Source organism: Fringilla coelebs (genome assembly GCF_963513975.1).
Source record: "Fringilla coelebs genome assembly, chromosome: 33".
Lineage (NCBI taxonomy): Eukaryota > Metazoa > Chordata > Aves > Passeriformes > Fringillidae > Fringilla > Fringilla coelebs.
This window is the reverse complement of record NC_140059.1, coordinates 219,796-243,590: the sequence shown is the minus strand read 5'-3', so window position 1 is coordinate 243,590 and position 23,795 is coordinate 219,796. Positions and strand designations below refer to the sequence as shown.

At 66.2% G+C, this 23,795-nt stretch overlaps 2 protein-coding genes across 2 annotated transcripts in view; both read left to right on the top strand.

Annotated features, from left to right (window-relative positions):
• Positions 1–23,795, top strand: part of LOC311164517 (neurexin-2-like) — a gene marked incomplete at both ends in the record, with an annotated part of 201,582 nt that overhangs the window by 131,593 nt on the left and 46,194 nt on the right.
• LOC311164512 (spectrin beta chain, non-erythrocytic 2-like) overlaps positions 1–23,795 on the top strand; it is a gene marked incomplete at both ends in the record, with an annotated part of 41,330 nt that overhangs the window by 12,935 nt on the left and 4,600 nt on the right. The window contains 23 exon segments of the mRNA XM_084224002.1: positions 184–301; positions 1,574–1,732; positions 2,635–2,937; positions 3,024–3,177; positions 3,589–4,741; positions 5,276–5,413; positions 5,784–6,833; positions 6,921–7,011; positions 7,252–7,398; positions 9,896–10,159; positions 11,117–11,341; positions 12,190–12,279; positions 13,062–13,370; positions 14,448–14,656; positions 16,557–16,761; positions 17,627–18,001; positions 18,283–18,507; positions 18,560–18,634; positions 18,726–18,970; positions 20,456–20,594; positions 21,429–21,513; positions 22,652–22,705; positions 22,708–22,847. Of these exon segments, the coding sequence (XP_084080128.1) occupies positions 184–301; positions 1,574–1,732; positions 2,635–2,937; positions 3,024–3,177; positions 3,589–4,741; positions 5,276–5,413; positions 5,784–6,833; positions 6,921–7,011; positions 7,252–7,398; positions 9,896–10,159; positions 11,117–11,341; positions 12,190–12,279; positions 13,062–13,370; positions 14,448–14,656; positions 16,557–16,761; positions 17,627–18,001; positions 18,283–18,507; positions 18,560–18,634; positions 18,726–18,970; positions 20,456–20,594; positions 21,429–21,513; positions 22,652–22,705; positions 22,708–22,847 (5,953 nt within the window).

Genomic DNA, 23,795 nt, shown 5'->3' with positions numbered 1-23,795 from the left:
TTTTGGGTTCCCTGGTGCATTATTTTGGGGTCCCCCCAGTGCATTTTGGGTCCCCCTGGTGCATTTCGGCGTCCCCGGGTGCATTATTTTGGGTTCCCCTGGTGCATTTTGGGTTCCCCTGCTGTATTTGGGGTCCCCACGGTGTATTTGGGGTGCCCAGTGCGTTATTTCGGGGTCCCCCAGGTTCGAGGACAAGGGCTCCCTGGAGGTGCTGCTGTTCTCGCTCCGGAGCCGCCTCCGCGCCAACAACCAGCGGCAGTTCGTGCCCCGGGAGGGGACACACAGCGCCGACATCAACAGGGTGACAGCCACGGGGACACGGGGACTCTGGGGACACTGGGGGGACACTGGGGGGACAGTGGGACACAGGGGGACACACAGCGCTGACATCAACAGGGTGACAGCCACAGGGACACTGGGGACACTGGGGACACTGGGGGGACACTGGGGGACACACAGCGCCGACATCAACAGGGTGACAGCCACGGGGACACAGGGACACTGGGGACATTGGGGGGACAGTGGGACACAGGGGGACACACAGCGCCGACATCAACAGGGTGACAGCCACGGGGACACTGGGGACATTGGGGGGACAGTGGGGACACTGGGGGGACAGTGGGACACACAGCGCCGACATCAACAGGGTGACAGCCACGGGGACACTGGGGACACTGGGGGGACAGTGGGACACAGGGGGACACACAGCGCTGACATCAACAGGGTGACAGCCACGGGGACACTGGGGACAGTGGGGGGACATGGGGACACAGGGGGTCCCACAGCGCCGACATCAACAGGGTGACAGCCACAAGGACACGGGGGGGACACTGGGGACAGTGGGGGGACATTAGGACACAGGGGGTCCCACAGCGCCGACATCAACAGGGTGACAGCCACAGGGACACAGGGACATGGGAGAAGACACAGTAACACGAGTGCCAGGTGTGCCAGCTGTGCAGGTGCCCCAGGTGTGCCCAGTGCCAGCTGTGCAGGTGCCCCAGGTGCAGGTGCCACAGGTGCCCCAGGTGCCCAGGTGTCCAGCTGTGCAGGGGACATAGGTGCCCAGGTGTGCCAGGTGCCCAGTGCCAGCTGTGCATGGGACACGGGTGCCCCAGGTGTGCCAGGTGCCCCAGGTGCCCAGGTGACACAGGTGCCCAGGTGTGCCAGGTGCCCCAGGTGCCCAGGTGTCCAGCTGTGCAGGGGACATAGGTGCCCAGGTGACACAGGTGCCCCAGGTGTGCCAGGTGCCCGGTGCCAGCTGTGGAGGGGACACAGGTGCCCAGGTGACACAGGTGCCCAGGTGACACAGGTGTGCCCAGGTGTGCAGGTGCCCCAGGTGCCCAGGTGTGCCCAGGTGCCCCAGGTGCCCGGGTGACACAGGTGCCCCAGGTGTGCCAGGTGCCCAGGTACCCAGCTGTGCAGGGGACACAGGTGCCCAGGTGTGCCCAGGTGCCCCGGGTGCCCAGGTGACGCAGGTGCCAGGTGTGCAGGTGACACAGGTGACACAGATGACAGGTACCCAGGTGTGCCAGGTGCCCAGGTGTGCCCAGGTGACCGCGCTGTCCCGCAGGCGTGGGAGCGGCTGGAGAAGGCGGAGCACGGCCGGGAGCTGGCGCTGCGCTCGGAGCTGCTCCGGCAGCAACACCTGGAGCAGCTGGCGGCGAGGTTCCACCGCAAGGCCGCCCTCAGGGAGACCTGGCTGGGGGACAACCAGCGCCTGGTGGCACAGGTGACACCGGGACCCCCACCCAGGGACCCCCGAGACCCCCCCCAAACAACCCCCAGTCGGGGACAATGAGCACCTGGTGGCACAGGTGACACCGGGACCCCCGCCCAGGGACCCCTGAGACCCTCCCAAACAACCCCCAGTCAGGGACAACCAGTGCCTGGTGGCACAGGTGACACCGGGACCCCCAGCCCACCTCCAGTCAGGGACCACCTGGTGGCACAGGTGACACCAGGACCCCCACCCAGGGACCCCCGAGACCCCCCCAAACAACCCCCAGTCGGGGACAATGAGCACCTGGTGGCACAGGTGACCCTGAAACCGCCCCCACCCCAGGTGGCTTCCCCTTGTCCCCATGGGGACAATTTCAGCATGTGTCCCCCCCCACCTTTGTCACCTCTTTTTCTCCTCCAGGATAATTTGGGGGTCCCCAGAGTGTCCCCCCGCCTTTTACCTTTTCTCCCCCCCCAGGACAATTTCGGGGAGGGGTCCCTGGAGTGTCCCCTCCCTCACCCCCCCCTTTCCCCCCCAGGACAATTTTGGGGAGGGGTCCCTGGAGCATCCCCTCCCTCACCCCCCCTTTCCCTCACCCCAGGACAATTTTGGGGAGGGGTCCCTGGAGCGTCCCCTCCCTCACCCCCCCCTTTCCCCCCCAGGACAATTTTGGGGAGGGGTCCCTGGAGCGTCCCCTCCCTCACCCCCCCTTTTCCTCACCCCAGGACAATTTCGGGGAGGGGTCCCTGGAGCGTCCCCTCCCTCACCCCCCCATTTCCCCCCCAGGACAATTTCGGGGAGGGGTCCCTGGAGCGTCCCCTCCCTCACCCCCCCTTTTCCTCACCCCAGGACAATTTTGGGGAGGGGTCCCTGGAGTGTCCCCTCCCTCATCCCCCCTTTTCCCCCCCCAGGACAATTTCGGGGGGTCCCTGGGGGGGGTCGAGGCCGCGCTGCGCAAGCACGAGGCCATCGAGAGCGACATCGCCGCCTACGGCAGCCGCGTGCGCGCCGTCACCGCCGTGGCCGCCGAGCTGGAGGCCGAGCGCTATCACGACATGGGCGGTATCGCGACACGGCGCGACCACGTGGTGTCGCTCTGGGAGGCGCTGCGGGCTCAGGTGGCGGCGCGGCGGGAGCGGCTCCGGGCGCACCTGGAGCTGCAGCGGCTCCTGCGCGACCTGGAGCACCTGATGGGCTGGATGGAGGAGATGGAGGTGGGGAGGGGGCGGCGGGGGGGTTTGGGGGGGGTGGGATCCCCTCGTGGGACCCCCCCCTGTGACCTCCCCCTCGGTGTCCCCAGGTGCGGCTGCAGTCGCGGGATTTCGGGCAGCACCTGAGCCAGGTGGACGATCTGCTGCAGATCCACGCCCTGGTCGAGGGGGACGTGGCGGCCCAGGCCGAGAGGGTCCGGAGTGTGGGGGCGGCGGCCGAGCGCTTCCTCGGGGAGGGGGGCGGTGAGTGACCCCCAAAACTGAGAACCCCAAAATTGGGATCCCGCGGGATGCCCTGGAACCCCCAAACCCAACAACACCTGAATCCCAGGACCCCCACTCACCTGAGACCTCCAAAACCGTGACCTAGCAGAACCTCAAAATGAACCCCCAAAAACTGTGACCCCCCAAAACCGAGACCCCAAAACACCGAATCCTTTAACCCGGCGACCTCCAAATCCCAGACCCCCAGCACCCCCAAACTCTGAGTCTCCCAAATCCTCAGCATCCCTGAATCCCAAACCCCGAGACCCCCAAAATCAGCATCCCTAAACACCGTACCCCTGAACCCCGGGCATTCCAGCCCCCAGGACCCCCAAACCCTGCAACCCCCGGACCCCCCAAGCCCCGCTGACCGCCCCCCGTGCCCCCCAGGGTACCGTCCGTGCCCCCCGGAGCATCTGCGGGCCCGCGTGGCGGCTCTGGAGCTGCGCTACCGGGGGCTCTCGGCGCTGTCGGCGCAGCGGCGGCTGCGGCTGGAGCGCTCCCGGCGCCTCTGGAAGTTTCTGTGGGACGCGGGCGAGGAGGAGGCCTGGATGCGGGAGCAGGAGCGGCTCCTGCGCTGCCCGGAGCTGGGCCGGGACCTGCCGGGGGCCCTGCGGATGCTGAGCCAGCTCGAAGCCATCCGAGGGGCGCTGGGGGGACGCGCGGGGCCGCTGCAGCAGCTGCTGGAGCGGGGCCGGGAGCTGCTGGCGCAGGGAGCCCCCGACGGAGCCGCGGGATCGGTGGAAGCCAGCCCTGGGTCAGGGGGATCCGCTACCGGATCAATGGGAAGCGCAAAACCCGCGGAATCCGCTGCAGGATCCACCGCAGGACCCCCGGAATACAAGAACGCGTCCCTGGAATCTTCCCCTGCATCCACGGAGGGACCCTCGGCACCCGCCGCCAGACCCACGGAACGCCCCGACGGATCCACGGAACCCACCGGGGGACACACAGAGCCCCCTGAAGGACCCCCGGGTCCCGCTCCCGGCTCCCCGGACCCCGCGGCCGCCGTGTCCCGCCGGATCCGGGAGCTGGAGTCGCTCTGGGCGGCGCTGCCGGCGCTGGCCGGGGCCCGGGAGCGGCGGCTCCGCGCGGCCGCGGGGCGATTCCAGCTGGAGGCGGAGGCGGCCGAGGCCGAGGCGTGGCTGGCGGCCGCCGCCCGGCGAGTGGCGGGGCCGGAGCTCGGCCACGACGAGCGCTCGGCGGGGATGCTGGAGCGGCGGCTGCGGGAGCTGCAGGACGAGATGCGGCGGCGCGGGCCGGCGCTGGCGGCGCTGCGGGAGCTGGCGCTGCCCGGCGATGCCGCCGACCTTCCCGACGTGGTACCGGGGCTGGCGGAGCGGCTGGCGGAGCTGGAGCGGCGGCACCGGGAGCTGGAGGAGCGGGCGGAGCTGCGGCGCCTGGAGCTGCGGGACGCGCTGGGATTGTTCGCGGCGCGCAGCGAGGCCGATGCCTGCGCGCTCTGGGTGGGCGAGAGGGAGCAGTGGCTGCTCTCCATGGAGATTCCCGAGCGGATCGAGGACCTGGAGGTGGTGCAGCAGCGGTGAGCGCCCGCAGCTCCCCGTCCTGCGCCGTGGAAATCCCAGAGTTATTCCCAGAGTTATTCCCGGCAAGTCTGGGAGTGCCCGTGGTCGCCCCCACTGGGATTCCCCCGGGAATTTTCCCAAGAATACACGGGATCGCCCCGTTATTCCCGTTTTTCCTCAGGATGTTTCCAGTATTCCCATTATTCCCGGTGTTCCCTGAATTCCTACCTCCACCACAACATTCCCGGTGTTCCCGTTTTCCCAGAATTTTCACTTCCAACACAGTATTCCCTGTACTCTCTGAATTCTCACCCCGACCTGAGATATTCCCAGCATTCCCAAAATTCCCACCTCCAACACCGTATTCCCAGCGCTCCCAAAATTCCCCAAATTCCCACCTCCAGCGCAGTATTCCCAGAATTTGTGGCATTCCAGGGCTTTGTGGCATTCCCACCTCTGTCCCGGTGTTGCTGGTGTTTCCAGCGTTCCCTGAATTCCCAGCTCCGGCTCGGCATTCCCGGAATTCCCGGTCATTCCCGGCGCTCCCGCAGGTTCGAGACGCTGGAGCCGGAGCTGGCGGCGCTGGCGGCGCGCGTGGCCTCCGTGGGCCGCGTCACGGAGGAGCTGCGGGGATCCGGGGACAGGAACCGGGAGAGCGCCCGGGAGACCTGGGAGCAGCTCCGGGACAGGTGGGGGCGGCCCCGGCGGGGCCATTCCGGGCAGGAATTCGGGGTGGAGCCGGACAGGGATGGATTTTCCAGGCGCTCAGGGAGGTGTTCCAGGCAGGGGTGGGTTCTCCGGGCAGCCAGGGATGCTCCAGGGATGCAGGGAGGGGTTTCCCGGCCGGGATGCTCCGGGAGGGGATGGATCCTCCGGGCTGGGACGCTCCAGGGATGGATTCTCCAGCCTGGGACGCTCCAGGGATGGATTATCCGGGCTGGGACGCTCCAGGGATGGATTCTCCGGGCCGGGCCGCTCCAGGGATGGATTCTCTGGGCCGGGACGCCCCGAGCGTTCCCCGGGCTCTGTCCCACCGTGCCCCGATCCCGCCCGTGCCAGGTGGGAGCGGTTCCGGGCGCTGGCCGAGCGCAAGAAGGTGGCGCTGACCGCGGCGCTGAACATCCACAATTTCCGCCTGGAATGCCACGAGACGCGGGGCTGGATGCGGGAGAAGACGGCGGCGATCGAGGCCACGCGGGCGCTGGGCCGGGACCTGGCCGGGATCACGGCGCTGCAGGGGAAGCTGTCGGGGATGGGGCGCGACCTGGACGCCATCCAGGGAAAGCTGCGGGAGCTGCGGGCCGAGGGCGAGAAGCTGCAGGGGGAGCAGCCGGAGCGAGCGCCCGAGATCGGCGAGGAGCTGGCGGGGCTCGAGGCCGAGTGGGACGCGCTGCGCCGGTGCCACCGGAGCCGCGAGGAGTCGCTGGGGCAGGCGCGGCGGCTCCAGGGCTTCCTGCGGGACCTGGCGGCGCTCCAGGCCTGGCTGTCCCGCACCCGCGCGGCCGCGGGCTCCGAGGATGTCCCCGCGTCCCTGGCCGAGGCCGAAGGCTCCCTGCGGCAGCACGAGAGCCTCCGCACCGAGATCTCGCACTACGGCGCCGATTACCGGAGCGCCCGCGCCGCCGGCCGGGAGGTGACGCGGGGACAGACGGACGCGCAGAGTCTGTCCCTGCTGCAGCGCCTGGAAGCGCTGGATGCGGACTGGGAAGAGCTGGGCCGGGTGTGGGAGAAGCGGCAGCGGCTCCTGGCCCAGGCTGTCGCCTTCCACGTGTTCCTGCGGGACGCCAAGCAGGTGGAGGGGACGCTGGGGAAGCAGGTGAGGGGAGCCGGGGTGTTCCGGGGGATCCCGGGGCTCCGGTGCCATCCCGGTCCTGATCCCGATCCCGATCCCGGTCCCGACCCGCAGGAGCACACGCTGGCCCACACGGAGATGCCGGGCACGGTGCCGGGGGCGGAGGCGGCCGTGCGGAGGCTGGAGGAGTTCCTGGCCGCGCTGGACAGCGGCACCGAGCGCGTCCGGGCGCTCACGGACACCGGGAGGAAACTGCTGGATGAGGGCGGCGTCCACGCGGAAAAGGTGCGGGAGACGGTGGAGTCGGTGGAGAGCAGGTGAGGAAAACCCATCCCAGTCCATCCCAGTCCATCCCAGTCCATCCCATCCCCTGGGAATGGGGTCTCTCACACCCCCTGGCACAGGCACCAGAAGATCCGGGAATCGGCCCAGGAGCTGCTGGGGCGGCTGAGGGATAACTGGGAGCTGCAGAAATTCCTGCAGGATGGGCAAGAGGTGAGACAGGAGGGGGATTGGGATGGGATTGGGGTGGAAGTCGGGCATGGATGGGGTTAAAATGGGGATGGGGTTAAAATGGGGATGGGGTGAAGATGAGAACTGGGCTGGGATGGGACTGTGGGAAGAGATCCTGATCTGTGTCCCCGATCCCATTCCTGTTCCCATTCCTGTTCCCGTCCCCGTCCCCACTACCATCCCCATTCCCATTTGTGTCCCTGTCCCCGTCCCTGTCCCCAGCTGACGCTGTGGCTGAACGAGAAGCTGCCGGTGGCCCGGGACGTGTCCTACGAGGGCACGCGGGACCTGCAGGGCAAGTGGCAGAAGCACCAGGCCTTCGCCGCCGAGCTCGCGGCCAACCGGGGCTGGCTGGAGGCGCTGGAGAAGGTGGGAATGGGGGGAAAACCGGGGGAAAACGGGGGGAAAATGGGATCCAGGAAGGGGGAAAAGTGGGACATGGGAGGGGGGAGTTGAGTCACAAAATTCCACGGGCCCAAGCTCAGCAGTTCTGTGAGTCCACGGGTCCAGCCTCAGTGATTCCGTGGTTCTGTGGGTCCAGCCTTAATAATTCCATGACTCCATGGATCCAGTTTTGATGATCTCACCATTCCATGGGTCACAATCCCACAATTTACAGGGTCAACCCCAAGCATCCTATGGATCATTGACAATTCCCGACTTTTTGGGTCCAACCTTGATGGTTCCAGTTTCAATGATCCCACCACCCCACGTGTCCAACCCTCATCACCCCACAACTCAACCTCAACAATTCCACAAAATTCCAACCTCGACATTGCCCATTCCACGATGATTTTGGGTCCAACCTTGATGATTTCACGGGTCCAGTTTCAATGATCCCACCACCCCCTCATCGCCCCACAACTCAACCCCAACAATTCCACAAAATTCCAACCTCGACGTTGCCCATTCCGTGACTTTTTGGGTCCAACCTTGATGGTTCCAGTTTCAATGATCCCACCACCCCACGTGCCCAACCCTCATCACCCCACAACTCAACGGCTCCAACCTCAACAATTCCACAAAATTCCAACCTCGACGTTGCCCATTCCATGATGATTTTGGGTCCAACCTTGATGGGTCATTTCAATGATCCCACCAACCCTCATCGCCCCACAACTCAACCTCAACAATTCCACAAAATTCCAACCTCGACATTGCCCATTCTGTGACTTTTTGGGTCCAACCTTGATGGTTCCATGGGTCCAGTTTCAATGATCCCACCGATCCTCATCGCCCCACAACTGATTGGGTCCAACCTCAACAATTCCACAAAATCCCAACCTTGACCTTGCCCATTCCATGATGATTTTGGGTCCAACCTTGATGGTTCCATGGGTCGTTTCAATGATCCCACCAACCCTCATCGCCCCACAACTCAACCTCAACAATTCCACAAAATCCTAACCTCGATGTTGCCCATTCCATGACTTTTTGGCTCCAACCTTGATGGTTCCAGTTTCAATGATCCCACCACCCCACGTGTCCAACCCTCATCACCCCACAACTCAACCTCAACAATTCCACAAAATTCCAACCTCGACATTGCCCATTCCACGATGATTTTGGGTCCAACCTTGATGATTTCACGGGTCCAGTTTCAATGATCCCACCACCCCCTCATCGCCCCACAACTCAACCCCAACAATTCCACAAAATTCCAACCTCGACGTTGCCCATTCCGTGACTTTTTGGGTCCAGCCTTGATGGTTCCAGTTTCAATGATCCCACCACCCCACGTGCCCAACCCTCATCACCCCACAACTCAACGGCTCCAACCTCAACAATTCCACAAAATTCCAACCTCGACGTTGCCCATTCCGTGATGGTTTTGGGTCCAACCTTGATGGTTCCAGTTTCAATGATCCCACCAATCCTCATCACCTCACAACTCAACCTCAACAATTCCACAAAATTCCAACCTCGACATTGCCCATTCCGTGACTTTTTGGGTCCAACCTTGATGGGTCATTTCAATGATCCCACCAATCCTCATCGCCCCACAACTCAACCTCAACAATTCCACAAAATTCCAACCTTGACATTGCCCATTCCATGATGATTTTGGGTCCAACCTTGATGGTTCCACAGGTCCAGTTTCAATGATCCCACCACCCCTCATCACCCCACAACTCAACAGGTCCAACCTCAACAATTCCACAAAATTCCAACCTCGACGTTGCCCATTCCGTGACTTTTTGGGTCCAACCTTGATGGGTCATTTCAATGATCCCACCAATCCTCATCACCCCACAACTCAACCTCAACAATTCCACAAAATTCCAACCTTGACATTACCCATTCAGTGACTTTTTGGGTCCAACCTTGATGGTTCCACGGGTCCAGTTTCAATGATCCCACCAATCCTCATCACCCCACAACTCAATGGGTCCAACCTCAACAATTCCACAAAATTCCAACCTCGACCTTGCCCATTCCATGATGATTTTGGGTCCAACCTTGATGGTTCCAGTTTCAATGATCCCACCACCCCTCATCGCCCCACAACTCAACCTCAACAATTCCACAAAATTCCAACCTTGACATTGCCCATTCCATGATGGTTTTGGGTCCAACCTTGATGGGTCATTTCAATGATCCCACCACCCCTCATCACCCCACAACTCAATGGGTCCAACCTCAACAATTCCATAAAATCCCAACCTCGACACTGCCCATCCTGTGACTTTTTCGATCCAACCTTGATGGGTCATTTCAATGATCCCACCAACCCTCATCACCCTACAACTCAATGGGTCCAACCTCAACAATTCCACAAAATTCCGACCTTGATATTGCCCATTCCGTGCCGTTTTTGGGCCATCCCTGACGGTCCCTCCCGCGACTCCGTTCCCGTGTCCCTCAGGACGGCGAGCAGCTGGCGCGGGCGCGGCCGGCGCTGGCCGGACGAGTGACGGCGCCGCGGGAGGAGCTGCGGGCGCTGTGGGCGCGGGTGGAGGCGGCGGCGGCCGCCAAGGGCCGGGGCTTGGCCGAGGCGGCGCGCGCCGAGAGCTGCGCCCAGGCCTGCGCCGGACTGCGCTCCTGGCTGGCCGGGGTCCGCGCCCAGCTCCGCTCCGGCCACTGCGGACAGGACCTGACCAGCGTGGGCGTCCTGCTGACCCGGCACCAGGTCAGGGCTGGGGGGGAAATGGGACTGGGGAAAGGGGGGAGGTTTGGGGTGACGGTTTGGGGTGACGGTTTGGGGTGTGGGGTTCAGGTAAAGGTTTGGGGGGGTGGGAAATGGGACTGGGGGAAAGGGGGGAAGGTTTGGGGGGAAGGTTTGGGGTGAAAGTTTTGGGTAAAGGTTTGGGGTTCAGGTAAAGGTTTGGGGGGTGGGAAATGGGACTGGGGGAAAGGGGGGGAAGGTTTGGGGTGAAGGTTTGGGGTGAAGGTTTGGGGTGAAGGTTTGGGTGAAGGTTTGGGGTACGGGGTTCAGGTACAGGTTTGGGGGGTGGGTTTTGGGTGGGTTTGGGTAAGCAGGTTTTGGGGTGAAGGTTTAGAGTGCAGATTTTGGGGTGTGAATGTTTTGGGGTGAAGGTTTTGGGTGCGGGGTTCAGGTACAGGTTTGGGGGGTGGGTTTTGGCTGGGTTTGGGATGCGGGTTTGGGTAAGCAGGTTTTGGGGTAAAGGTTTAGGGTGCGGATTTTGGGGTGTGAATGTTTTGGGGTGAAGGTTTTGGGTGTGGATTTTGGGGTGTGAAGGTTTTGGGGTGAAGGTTTAGAGTGCGGATTTTGGGGTGTGAAGGTTTGTGATGCAGGATTTGGGTTCAGGTTGTGGGGTTCAGGTTTTTGGGCACAGGTTTTGGGATGCAGATTTGGGGGTGCAGGTGTGATGCAGGTTTTGGCTGCGGGTTTTAGGGTTCAGGTTTTGGGGTGCAGATTTTGGGGTGCAGGTCTGATGCAGGTTTTAGGGTTCAGGTTTTGGGGTGCAGGTTTTGGGGGTGCATGTCTGATGCAACTTTTAGCCGCGGGTTTTAGGGGTCAGGTTTTAGGGTTGAGGTTTTGGGGTGCGGATTTTGGGGTGCAGGTTTTGGGGTGCGGATTTTGGGGGTGTCCCCCGGGGGTCGCTGACCCCCTCATGCCCCGCAGCTGCTGGAGACGCAGGCGGCGCTGCGGGAGCAGGAGGTGGGGGCGCTGCGGGCGCAGGCCGGGGGGCTCAGCCCGGGGCACCCCCGGAGCGCGGGGGTGCAGGAGCAGGTGCGGGAGCTGGAGCAGCAGTTCCGGGAGCTGCGGGAGCCGCTGCGGGAGCGCGGCCGGAGCCTGGCGGCCGCCAGGGAGCTCCACCAGTTCCGGAGGGACCTGGAGGACGAGCTCGTGAGTGGGGGGGGGGGGGGTGGCACTGAGCCCTGGGGTCCCCCGGGTGCGACCCCCCCCCAATCCTGACCCCGAGTCTCTGACCCCCCCACCCCATTCCTGATCCCGAATCCCGGAGCCCAAATCTCTGAACCCCAAATTCGACCCCACCACCCTTGGCTGTTCCTGACCCCCAGACCCTGAGTTCCCCCCAGCCCTGTCCCCAAAGTGTCCCCAAACCCCTGTGACCCCCAATGGCCTCCAGTGACCCCAGTGTCCCCATGTCCCCAGTGACCCCCGATGTCCCCAATGTCCCCATGTCCCCAGTGACCCCAATGACCTCCAGGGACCTCCAGTGACCCCAATGTCCCTGATGTCCCAATGTCCCCAGTGACCCCAGTGTCCCCAATGTCGCCCACTGACCCCCATGTCCCCAATGCCCCCAATGTCCCCAATGTCCCCCCATGTCCCCACTGACCCCCACATCCCCAATGTCCCCGATGTCCTCCATGTCCCCAATGTCCCCACTGACCCCCATGTCCCCAATGTCCCCGATGTCCCTGATGTCCCCAATGTCCCCACTGACCCCCATGTCCCCAATGTCCCTGATGTCCCCAATGTCCCCAATGTCCCTGATGTCCCCACTGACCCCCATGTCCCCAATGTCCCTGATGTCCCCAATGTCCCCAATGTCCCTGATGTCCCCATGTCCCCACTGACCCCCATGTCCCCAATGTCCCCGATGTCCCTGATGTCCCCAATGTCCCCACTGACCCCCATGTCCCCAATGTCCCTGATGTCCCCAATGTCCCCAATGTCCCTGATGTCCCCACTGACCCCCATGTCCCCCATGTCCCCGATGTCCCCAGCTCTGGGTGCAGGAGCGCCAGGCCCTGGCCACGTCCACGGACCACGGCAAGGACCTGCCCTCGGTGCAGCTGCTGCTCCAGAAGAACGAGGTGTGTCACAGCGTCCCCAGGTGTCCCCCTCTGTCCCCTGTCACTCCCCAGGACTCATTCCGTGACCCCCACAGACCTCCCAGACCCCCCAGTTTCCCCCATAAACCCCCCCAGACCCCCCAATTTCCTTCATAACCCCCCAGACCCCCTAATTTCCACCCTAGACACCCCATGACCCCCATAACCCCCTTCCAGACACCCCAATTTCCCCCCCAGACCCCCAAATTTCCCCCCTAGACCCCCCAATTTCCCCCATAAACCCCTCTAGACCCCCCAATTTCCCCCATAAACCCCTCCAGACCCCCCAATTTCCCTCATAACCCCTCCAGACCCCCCAATTTCCCCCATAAACCCCCCCAGACCCCCCAATCTCCCCCCCAGACCCCCCAATTCCCCCTCATAAACCCCCCCAGACCCCCCATAACCCCCTCCCAGACCCCCCAATTCCCCCATAACCCCCCCTATACCCCCCTAATTTCCCCCCTAGACCCCCCAATTTCCCCCATAACCCCCTCCCAGACCCCCCAATCTCCCTCCCAGACCCCCCAATTCCCCCATAACCCCCTCCCAGACCCCCCAATTCCCCCATAACCCCCTCCCAGACCCCCCAATTCCCCCATAAACCCCCCCAAACCCCCCAATCTCCCTCCCAGACCCCCCAATTCCCCCATAACCCCCCCAAACCCCCCAATTTCCCCCATAAACCCCTCCAGACCCCCCAATTTCCCCCCTAGACCCCCAATTCCCCTATAACCCCCCCAAACCCCCCAATTTCCCCGCAGACCCTGCAGAAGGAGCTGCAGGGCCGCGAGCGCCGCGTGTCGGAGCTGCTGGAGCGGGGGGTCCCCGGCTCGGGGGTGCCCGGCTCGGGGCTCCCCGGCTCGGGGGCGGCCGGGGGTGTCCCCGGGGGTGTCCCCGAGGGGGTGGCGTTGCTGCGGGAGGCCTGGCGGGAGCTGCGGGCGCAGGCGGGGCGCAGGCAGAGGCGCCTGGAGGCCGCCCTGGCCGCCCAGCGCTTCCTGCGCGACGCCGCGGCCGCCGAGGCTTGGCTGGGCGAGAGGGAGCTGCACATCCTGGCCCAGGACAAGGCCAAGGTGGGGACAGGGAGGGGACAACCCCCCCCCGAGCCGGGGGACAGCGGGGTCACCCCCGCTTTGGGGGGGGAGGGGGTGGGGAGGGGCTGGGAATGGGAGAGGGGGGCGGGGGGGGTGTGGGGAGGGGGTTAAGGGGGGTGTGGAGGGTCTGGGGGGGGTTTGGAGGGGTCTGGGGGGGTCTATGGGGGGGTTTGGAGGGGTCTGGGGGGGTCTATGGGGGGATTGGGAAGGGTTTATGGGGTTTTGGGGGGGTCTGGGGGTGTCAATGGGGTGTCTGTGGTGGGTTCAGGGGGGTTGGGAAGGGTTTAGGGGGGGTTTGGGGGGGTTTATGGGGGGGTCTGTGGTGGGTTCAGGGGGGTTGGGAAGGGTTTAGGGGGGGTCTGGGGGGGTCTATGGAGGGTCTGGGGGGGTCTCTGGGGGGGTTTGGAGGGTCTGGGGGGGTCTATGGGGGGATTGGGAAGGGTTTATGGGGTTTTTGGGGAGTCTAGGGGGGTTTGGAGGGGTCTGGGGGGGTCTATGGGGGGATTGGGAAGGGTTTATGGGGTTTTTGGGGGGTCTGGGGGTGTCAATGGGGTGTCTGTGGTGGGTTCAGGGGGGTTGGGAAGGGTTTAGGGGGGGTTTGGGGGGGCTAGGGGGGGGCTGTGGTGGGTTCAGGGGGATTGGGGAGGGTTTGGGGTGTGTGGGGGGGGTCTGGGAAGGGTTTATGGGGTTTTTGGGGGGTCTGGGGGGGGTCTGTGGTGGGTTCAGGGGGGTTGGGAAGGGTTTAGGGGGGTTTGGGGGGGTCCATGGGGGGGTCTGTGGTGGGTTCAGGGGGGTTGGGGAGGGTTTGGGGGGGAGTTGGGGGGTCTGGGAAGGGTTTATGGGGTTTTGGGAGGGGTCTATGAGGTGTCTGGAGGATGTATGGGGGGGTCTGTGATGGGTTCAGGGGAATTGGGAAGGGTTTGGGGGGTCTGGGGGGTCTAGAAGGGATCTCTGGGGGTCAGGGAGGGTCAGGGAGGATTTTTGGGGGGGTCATGGAGGGTCAGGGGGGATTTGGGGGGTCAGGGAGGATTTTTGGGGGCTCAGGGGGGTCTGCAGGCTCAGTGCGTGGCCCGCAGGGGTGAGGGGCACCCGAAGGACCCTCTGGGGGTGGTGACAGCCCCGCGGTGTCCCCAGGACGAGCCGGGCGCCCAGGCCATGCTGAGCCGGCACCTGGGGCTGGAGCAGGAGCTGCGCGACTACGGCGGCGCCGTGGAGCTGCTGGCGGAGCAGGGCCGGGGAATGGCGGCCAGCGGCCACCCCGACGGGTGGGGACACTGGGGACACCCTGGGGACACCCTGGGACACCCTGGGGACACGCTGGGGACACGCTGGGGACACCCTGGGACACGCTGGGGACACCCTGGGACACCCTGGGGACACCCTAGGGACACCCTAGGGACACCCTGGGGACACCCTGGGGACACCCTGGGGACACCCTGGGACACCCTGGGGACACCCTGGGACACCTTGGGGACACGCTGGGGATGCCCCGGGGACACCCAGGGGACAACCTGGGGACATGCTGGGGACACGCTGGGGACACGCCGGGGACACCCGGGGACGCCCTGGGCACACACTGGGGACACCCTGGGGACACCCTGGGGATGCCCTGGGGACACACTGGGACACCCTGGGACACTCTGGGGACACCCTGGGGACGCCCTGGGGACACCCTGGGACACCCTGGGGACGCCCTGGGGACACCGTGGGACACCCTGGGGACACCCTGGGGATACCCTGGGACACCCGGGGACATCCTGGGGACACCCTGGGGACACCTTGGGACACGCTGGGGACACGCTGGGGACACCCTGGGGACACCCTGGGGACAGCCTGGGGACACTCTGGGGACACCCTGGGGACACCCTGGGACATGATGGGGACACCCTGGGACACGCTGGGGACACCCTGGGGACACGCTGGGGACACTGCTGTCCCCCTGGTGACACTGCCATCCCCCCGGTGATCCGGCTGTCCCCCGGTAACACTGCCACCCCCCGGTAACACTGCCACCCCCCGGTGACACTGCCATCCCCCAGTGACAGTGCCATCCCCCGGTGTCACTGCTATCCCCCCGGTGACCCGGCTGTCCCCTGTCCCTGGTGACCCGGCTGTCCCCTGTCCCTGCTGACACTGCCATCCCCCCGGTGACATTGCCATTCCCCTGGTGTCACTGCCATCCCCACGGTGACACTGCTGCCCCCCGGTGACACTGCCATCCCCTGGTGCCACTGCCATCCCCCCGGTGACCTGGCTGTCCCCTGTCCCCGGTGACCCGGCTGTCCCCTGGTGTCACTGCCATCCCCCCGGTGACCTGGCTGTCCCCCGGTGACACTGCCACCCCCCGGTGACCCGGCTGTCCCCTGTCCCCCCGGTGACACTGCCATCCCCTGGTGTCACTGCCATCCCCCCGGTGACCCGGCTGTCCCCCGGTGACCCTGCTGTCCCCTGTCCCTGCTGACACTGCCATCCCCCCGGTGACACTGCCATCCCCCCAGTGACATTGCCATTCCCCTGGTGCCACTGCCATCCCCCCGGTGACCCGGCTGTCCCCTGTCCCTGGTGACCTGGCTGTCCCGTGTCCCTGGTGACACTGCCATCCCCCCGGTGTCACTGCTGTCCCCTGTCCCTGGTGACACTGCCATCCCCCAGTGACACTGCCATCCCCCTGGTGACCCGGCTGTCCCCCGGTGACACTGCCATCCCCCGGTGACACTGCCACCCCCGGTGACCCGGCTGTCCCTGTCCCTGCTGACACTGCCACCCCCCCGGTGTCACTGCCACCCCCCGGTGACCCGGCTGTCCCCGGTGACCCGGCTGTCCCCTGTCCCCGGTGACACTGCCACCCCCGGTGACGCGGCTGTCCCCTGTCCCTGGTGTCACTGCCATCCCCCCGGTGACCCGGCTGTCCCTGTCCCTGCTGACACTGCCACCCCCCCGGTGACACTGCCATCCCCCGGTGACCCGGCTGTCCCCCGATGACACTGCCACCCCCGGTGACGCGGCTGTCCCTGTCCCCGGTGACACTGCCATCCCCCGGTGACACTGCCACCCCCCGGTGACGCGGCTGTCCCTGTCCCTGGTGTCACTGCCATCCCCCAGTGACACTGCCATCCCCCGGTGACACTGCCACCCCCGGTGACCCGGCTGTCCCTGTCCCCGCAGCGAGCGGCTCCGTGCCCGCGCGGCGCAGCTGCAGCGCCTGCACGCGGGGCTGTGTCACCTGGCCGGGGAGCGCAGGGCCACCCTGCAGGGCCACCACCGGCTGTGCCAGCTGCGCCGCGACCTCGATGACCTGGAGCAGTGGATCGCCGAGCGAGAGGTGGTGGCGGCGTCCCGGGAGCTGGGGCAGGACTTCGAGCACGTCACGGTGAGGGGACAGAGGGGACACTGAGGGGACACGGGGGACGTGGGTGTTGTGGCACTGACCCCTGTCCCCTGTCCATCTGTCCCCTGTCTCCGTGTCCCCTTGACCCCTGTCCCATGCCCTGTGACCCCTGTTCCCCACATCCCCTGACCCCTGTCCTGTGTCCCCCTGACCTCCTGTCCCCTGTCCCCCTGTCCCCTGATGCCTATCTCGTGTCCCTTGTCCCCCTGTCCCTTGTCCCCCTGACCCCTCTGTCCCCCTGACCCCTCTGTCCCCCTGACCCCTCTGTCCCCCTGTCCCCTGTCCTGTGTCCCTCTAACCCCTGTCCCATGTCCCCCTGTCCCCCACATCCCCTGACTGCTGTCCCGTGTCCCCCTGTCCCCCTGTCCCCTGTCCTGTGTCCCCCTGTCCCCCTGTCCTGTGTCCTGTGTCCTTCTAACCCCTGTCCCGTGTCTCCCTTTCCTGTGTCCTCTGTCCCTCTAACCCCTGTCCTGTGTCCTGTGTCCCTCTAACCCCTGTCCTGTGTCCCCGTTCCCTGTCCTGTGTCCTGTGTCCCTCTAACCCCTGTTCCGTGTCCCCCTGTCCCCTGTCCCCTGTCCTCTGTCCCTCTAACCCCTGTCCCATGTCCCCCCCTCCCTTTGTTCCCTGTCCCCTGTCCCGTGTCCCTCTAACCCCTGTCCTGTGTCCCCCTGACCCCCTGTCCCATGTTCCCCTGTCCCGTGTCCCCCTGTCCTGTGTCCCTCTAACCCCTGTCCCGTGTCCCTCTAACCCCTGTCCCCCTGTCCCCCTGTCCCCCTGTCCCTCTAACCCCTGTCCCCTGTCCCCGTCCCCCTGTCCGCTACCCCCTGACCGCGCCATGTCCCCTCAGCTTCTCCGGGACAAATTCCGCGAGTTCTCCCGGGACACGGGCGGGCTGGGCCAGGAGCGGGTGGACGCGGCCAACGCGGCGGCGGCGGCGCTGATCGCCGGGGGCCACCCGGAGCGGGCGGCGGTGGCGCAGTGGCAGGCGGGGCTCAACGAGGCCTGGGCCGAGCTGCTGGAGCTGGTGGCCACGCGGGCGCAGGAGCTGGCGGCCGCGCACGACCTGCAGCGCTTCCGCCGCGACGCCCGCCAGGTGCTGGAGCAGCTCCGCGCCAAGGCCCGCCAGGTGCCCGAGGAGCTCGGCCGGGACCTGCGCGGCGCCGAGCGGCTCGAGAGGCAGCACCGCGCCTTCGAGCACGACGTGCAGGCGCTGAGCGCGCAGGTGAGGGCGGCGGGGACAGGTGAGGGGACGGGGAGGGGACAGGAATAGGTAAGGGGCAGGTGAGGGACATGCTGCAGTGCAGGAGGTGGCTGTGAGTGGGATATGTCACCTGTACCATGTTCCACCTGTCCCCAGGTGACAGCTGTCCAGGAGGCCGCGGGCCGCCTGTCACACCTGTCCCACCTGTCCCATGTCTCACCTGTCGCAGGTGTCGGCCGTGCAGGAGGCCGCGGGCCGCCTGTCACACCTGTCACACCTGTCCCATGTCCCACCTGTCGCAGGTGTCGGCCGTGCAGGAGGCCTCGGGCAGGCTGTCACACCTGTCCCACCTGTCCCATTCTCACCTGTCGCAGGTGTCGGCCGTGCAGGAGGCCTCAGGCCGCCTGTCACACCTGTCACACCTGTCACACCTGTCGCAGGTGTCAGCCGTGCAGGAGGCTGCGGGCCACCTGTCACACCTGTCTCACCTGTCCCACCTGTCGCAGGTGTCGGCCGTGCAGGAGGCCGTGGGCCGCCTGTCACACCTGTCCCACCTGTCCCATGTCTCACCTGTCGCAGGTGTCGGCCGTGCAGGAGGCCTCGGGCCGCCTGTCACACCTGTCACACCTGTCACACCTGTCACACCTGTCCCATGTCTCACCTGTCGCAGGTGTCAGCCATGCAGGAGGCTGCGGGCCGCCTGTCTCACCTGTCACACCTGTCTCACCTGTCTCACCTGTCGCAGGTGTCGGCCGTGCAGGAGGCCTCGGGCCGCCTGGCCGCGGCGTACGCGGGCCCGCGCGCGGAGGAGCTGCGGGCGCAGGAGGGCGCGGTGGCCGCGGCCTGGGCCGAGCTCCGCGGGCGCTGCCAGCGCCGGCGCCGCCTGCTCGGGGACAGCGTGGAGCAATTCCGGTTCCTCCGCGCCGCCCGCGACCTCCGGCTCTGGATGGACGGAGTGCAGCTGCAGCTGCAGGCCCGCAAGCGGCCCAGGTGCGACGGGGACACCGCGGGGACAGGGGGGACAGGGGGACACGGGGACACTGGAGGGATACAGGGGACACGGGGACACTGCGGGGACAGGGGGGACAGGGGGACACGGGGACACGGGGACATCGTGGGGACATGGGGACACTGCAGGGACACTGCAGGGACAGGGGGACACGGGGACACCGCGGGGACAGGGGGGACAGGGGGGACAGGGGGACAAGGGGACACTGTGGGGACACTGCAGGGACAGGGGGACATGGGGACACAGGGACACTGCAGGGATACAGGGGACACGGGGACACTGCGGGGACAGGGGGGACACTGCGGGGACAGGAGGGACATGGGGACACGGGGACATCGCGGGGACATGGGGACACTGCAGGGACACTGCAGGGACACTGCGGGGACAGGGGGGACACAGGGACACTGCAGGGACATGGGGACATGGGGTCACTGCAGGGATACAGGGGACATGGGGACACCACGGGGACAGGGGGGACATGGGGACATGGGGACACTGCAGGGATACAGGGGGACACTGAGGCGATGGGGGACATGGGGACACTGCAGGGACAGGGGGACACGGGGACATCGTGGGGACACTGCGGGGACAGGGGGGACACAGGGACACTGCAGGGACATGGGGACATGGGGTCACTGCAGGGATACAGGGGACATGGGGACACCACGGGGACAGGGGGGACATGGGGACACAGGGACACCGCGGGGACACTGCAGGGACATGGGGACACCGCAGGGACATGGGGACACTGCTGGGATACAGGGGACACAGGGACACTGCAGGGACAGGGGGACGCAGGGACATAGGGACACCACAGGGACAGGGGGGACATGGGGACACGGGGACATCGCGGGGACGTGGGGACACTGAGGCGACAGGGGACATGGGGACACTGCAGGGATGGGGGGACATGGGGACACTGCGGGGACATGGGGACACTGCAGGGATGGGGGGGACACGGGGACACCATAAGGATGGGGGGGACATGGTTACACTACAGGGACACAGGGACACCATGGGGACAGGAGGGACACAGGGACACCATGAGGATAGGGGGGACACGGGGACACTGCAGGGACAGGAGGGACACAGGGACACCATGGGGACACAAGGGCACCGTGGGGACAGGAGGGACACGGGGACACCATGGGGACAAGGAGACATACGGTGACTCTGGGGACACTGCGGGGACACAGGAGCATGGGACAGTCCGGGCCATGGGGACACACAGGAACTTGGGGGCAGCCCTGGGGACATGGGGACACGTGGGGGACACCCAGGGACATGAGGACATACATGGGGACAGCCCTGGGGACATCTCAAGGACACGCCGGGGACACCGTAGCGACCCCAGCGCGGGGCCGTGACCTGTGCTGACCCCATGCTGACCCCGTGGTGACCCCTGGTGACCCCGCGGTGACCCCTGGTGACCCCTGGTGACCCCGCGGTGTCCCTGTCCCCCGCAGGGATGTCACCGCGGCCGAGCTGCTGATCCAGCAGCACCAGGGGCTGCGGGCGGAGCTGGAGGCGCGCGAGGGCTCCTTCGGCTCCTGCGTGGCCGCGGCCACCGCGCTGCTGCAGCGCGGCCACCACGAGGCCGACAAGGTGGGACACGCCTGTCACCGTGTCACCCCGGCCCCCCGCTGTCACCCCGGCCCCCCGGTGTCACCCCGCCGCCGCCGCCGCGTCCTCATCCCCGCCTCTCCGCCCTTGTCGCTGTCCCCAAGTCCCCAGCCCCACATCCCTCTTTCGAATCCTGTCCCCATCCGGTGTCCCCGTCACTGTCCCTGCGTCCCACCTCTGTGTCTCTGTCCCCGTGTCCTTGTCCCCATCCTGTCCCCATTGCTGTCCCTGTGTCCCAACCCCATCCCTGTGTCCCAACCCCATCCCTGTATGTCCATCCCCATCCCATGTCCCCTCGTGTCCCTGTCCCTGTGTCCCACCTCTGTGTCTCTGTCCCTGTGTCCTTGTCCCCATCCTGTCCCCAAGCTCGTCCCTGTGCCCGTCAGCGTGTCCCCATCCTGTCCCCGTCACTGTCCCTGTGTCCCACCTCTGTGTCTCTGTCCCTGTGTCCTTGTCCCCATCCCGTGTCCCCATTGCTGTCCCTGTGTCCCAAACCCATCCCTGTATCTCTGTCCCCATCCCATGTCCCCATCCTGTCCCCAAGCTCATCCCTGTGTCCCAAGCCCATCCCTGTATAACCATCCCCATCCTATGTCCCCTCATGTCCCCATTGCTGTCCCTGTGTCCTTGTCCCCATCCTGTCCCCAAGCTCGTCCCTGTGTCTCAACCCCATCCCTGTATCTCTGTCCCCATCCCATGTCCCCTCATGTCCCCATTGCTGTCCCCGTGTCCTTGCCCCCATCCTGTCCCCAGGCTGTCCCTGTGCCCGTCAGCGTGTCCCCATCTTTGTCCCCACCCTGTCCCCTGTCCCCCCAGCTGTCCCAGGAGCTGGCCGAGCTCCAGGAGCGCCGCAGGGACATCGGCGAGCGCTGGCAGGACAAGCTGGAGTGGCTGCAGACTGGTGAGGACTGGGGTGGCCCCACGTGTCCCCCTCCGTGTCCCCTGTGTCCCCTCGTGTCCCCTGTGCCAGGCTCAGGTGCTGCCCCCCCCCTACAAGGTGCGAACCGAGGGGTCCCTGTGCCCGTGTCCCTCTCAAAGGGGGGACAGAGGTGGCACAGGGGTGTCCCTGTGCCCTGTGTCCCCTCTCAGCACCCATGGGTGGCTCAGGGGTGTCCCTGTGTCCCCTCTCAGCACCCAGGGGTGGCTTCGGGGTGTCCCTGTGCCCTGTGTCCCCTCTCATTGCCCCGGGGTGGCCCAGATGTGGCTCCGGGGTGGCTGTCGGTGGCTTTGGGGTGTCCCTGTGCCCCCTGTCCCCTCTCATTGCCCCAGGGTGGCCCAGATGTGGCTCAGGGGTGGCTTTGGGGTGTCCCTGTGTCCCCTCTCATTGCCCAGGGCTGGCTGCGGGATGGCTCCGGGGTGTCCCTGTGCCCTCTGTCCCCTCTCAGCACCCAGGGGTGGCTTTGGGGTGTCCCTGTGTCCCCTCTCATTGCCCAGGTGTGGCTCAGGTGTGGCTCAGGTGTGGCTCAGGGGTGGCTCAGGGCTGGCTGTGGGATGTCCCTGTGTCCCCTCTCAGCACTCAGGGGTGGCCCAGATGTGGCTCCGGGGTGTCCCTGTGCCCTGTGTCCCCTCTCATTGCTCAGGGGTGGCTCTGGGGTGGCTGTCGGTGGCTCCGGGGTGTCCCCGCCCCCGGTGCCCCCCGGTGACCGTCCCCGTGTCCCAGTGCTGGAGGTGCTGGTGTTCAGGGCTGGCTCAGGGGTGGCTCCGGAGTGGCTCCGGGGTGTCCCCACCCCCGGTGCCCCCCGGTGACCCCATGTCCCCGTGTCCCAGTGCTGGAGGTGCTGGTGTTCAGGGCTGGCTCAGGGATGGCTCAGGGGTGGCTCAGGGGTGTCCCTGTGCCCCCTGTCCCCTTTCATTGCCCAGGGCTGGCTCAGGGCTGGCTCAGGGGTGGCTCAGGGGTGGCTGTCGGTGGCTCTGGGCTGTCCCTGCCCCCGTTGCCCCCCGGTGACCGTCCCCGTGTCCCAGTGCCGGGGTGGCTCCGGGGTGGCTCTGGGCTGTCCCCGCCCCCGGTGCCCCCCGTGGTGACTGTCCCCATGTCGCAGTGCTGGAGGTGCTGGTGTTCGGGCGTGACGCGGCCACGGCCGAGGCCTGGCTGGCCAGCAGGAGCCCCTGGCCCGCGCCCCCGAGCTGGGCGCCAGCCTGGCCGAGGCCGAGACCCTCCTCAAACGGCACCAGAGCTTCCAGAAGGCGGCGGCGGCCTGGGAGGAGAGATTCGCTGCCCTGAGCCGCCTCACCACGGTGGGGACACGGGGACAGGGGGACAGGGGGGGACGAGGGGGATGTGGGGACATGGGAGGACATGGGGACAGGGGGACACGGGGGGAGGGGGGGACGGGGGGGACATGGGGACATGGGGACAGGGGGACAGGGGGACGGGGGGGAAAATGGGGGGACGGGGGGGCAGGGGGACATGGGGGACACGGGGGGGACAGGGGGGGAAAATAGGGATGGAGGGACAGGGGGACATGGGGGGACGGGGGGACGGGGGGGGAAAATGGGGGGACAGGGGGGGCAGGGGGACATGGGGACGGGGGGGACATGGGGGGGACAGGGGGGCGGGGGGGACAGGGGAAAAATGGGGGACAGGGGGGACATGGGGACATGGGAGGACATGGGGACAAGGGGACACGGGGGGACGGGGGGAAATGGGGGGACAGGGGGGACATGGGGCCATGGGGAAAATGGTGGGACAGGGGGAAAATGGGGTTGGGGGGACATGGGGGGGATGTGGGGAGGAATGAGGGGGAAATGAGGAGTGGGCGATGGGGGCACGTAGGGGGGCACAGGGAGGGGGAGGGGACATGGGGGACGTGCCAGGGACATGGGGAGGGGACACTGGAGCCACTGTGACCCCGAGGGGACACAGCGTGGTGGGGGGGGGGGGCTGAGGGTCCCTGTGTCCCCATGGGCTCCCTGTGTCCCCCCCCTGTCACCGGGGTGTCCCTGACCCCCCCGACCCCCCCAGCTGGAGGAGAAGGAGCGGCGGCGGCGGCAGGAGGAGGAGGAGGAGGCGAGGAAGCTGCAGCCCCCCGAGCCCCCCCCGGCGCAGGCCGAAGTCGGGGGGACCCCCCCGGTGGTGCCCCCCGAGATCCAGGATGGGGGAGGGGGCGGGGAGGGGCAGAGGTGAGGGGGGGCGCGGGGTGGGGGAGGGGATTTGGGGGCAACATTGAGATTTGGGGGGGGTTG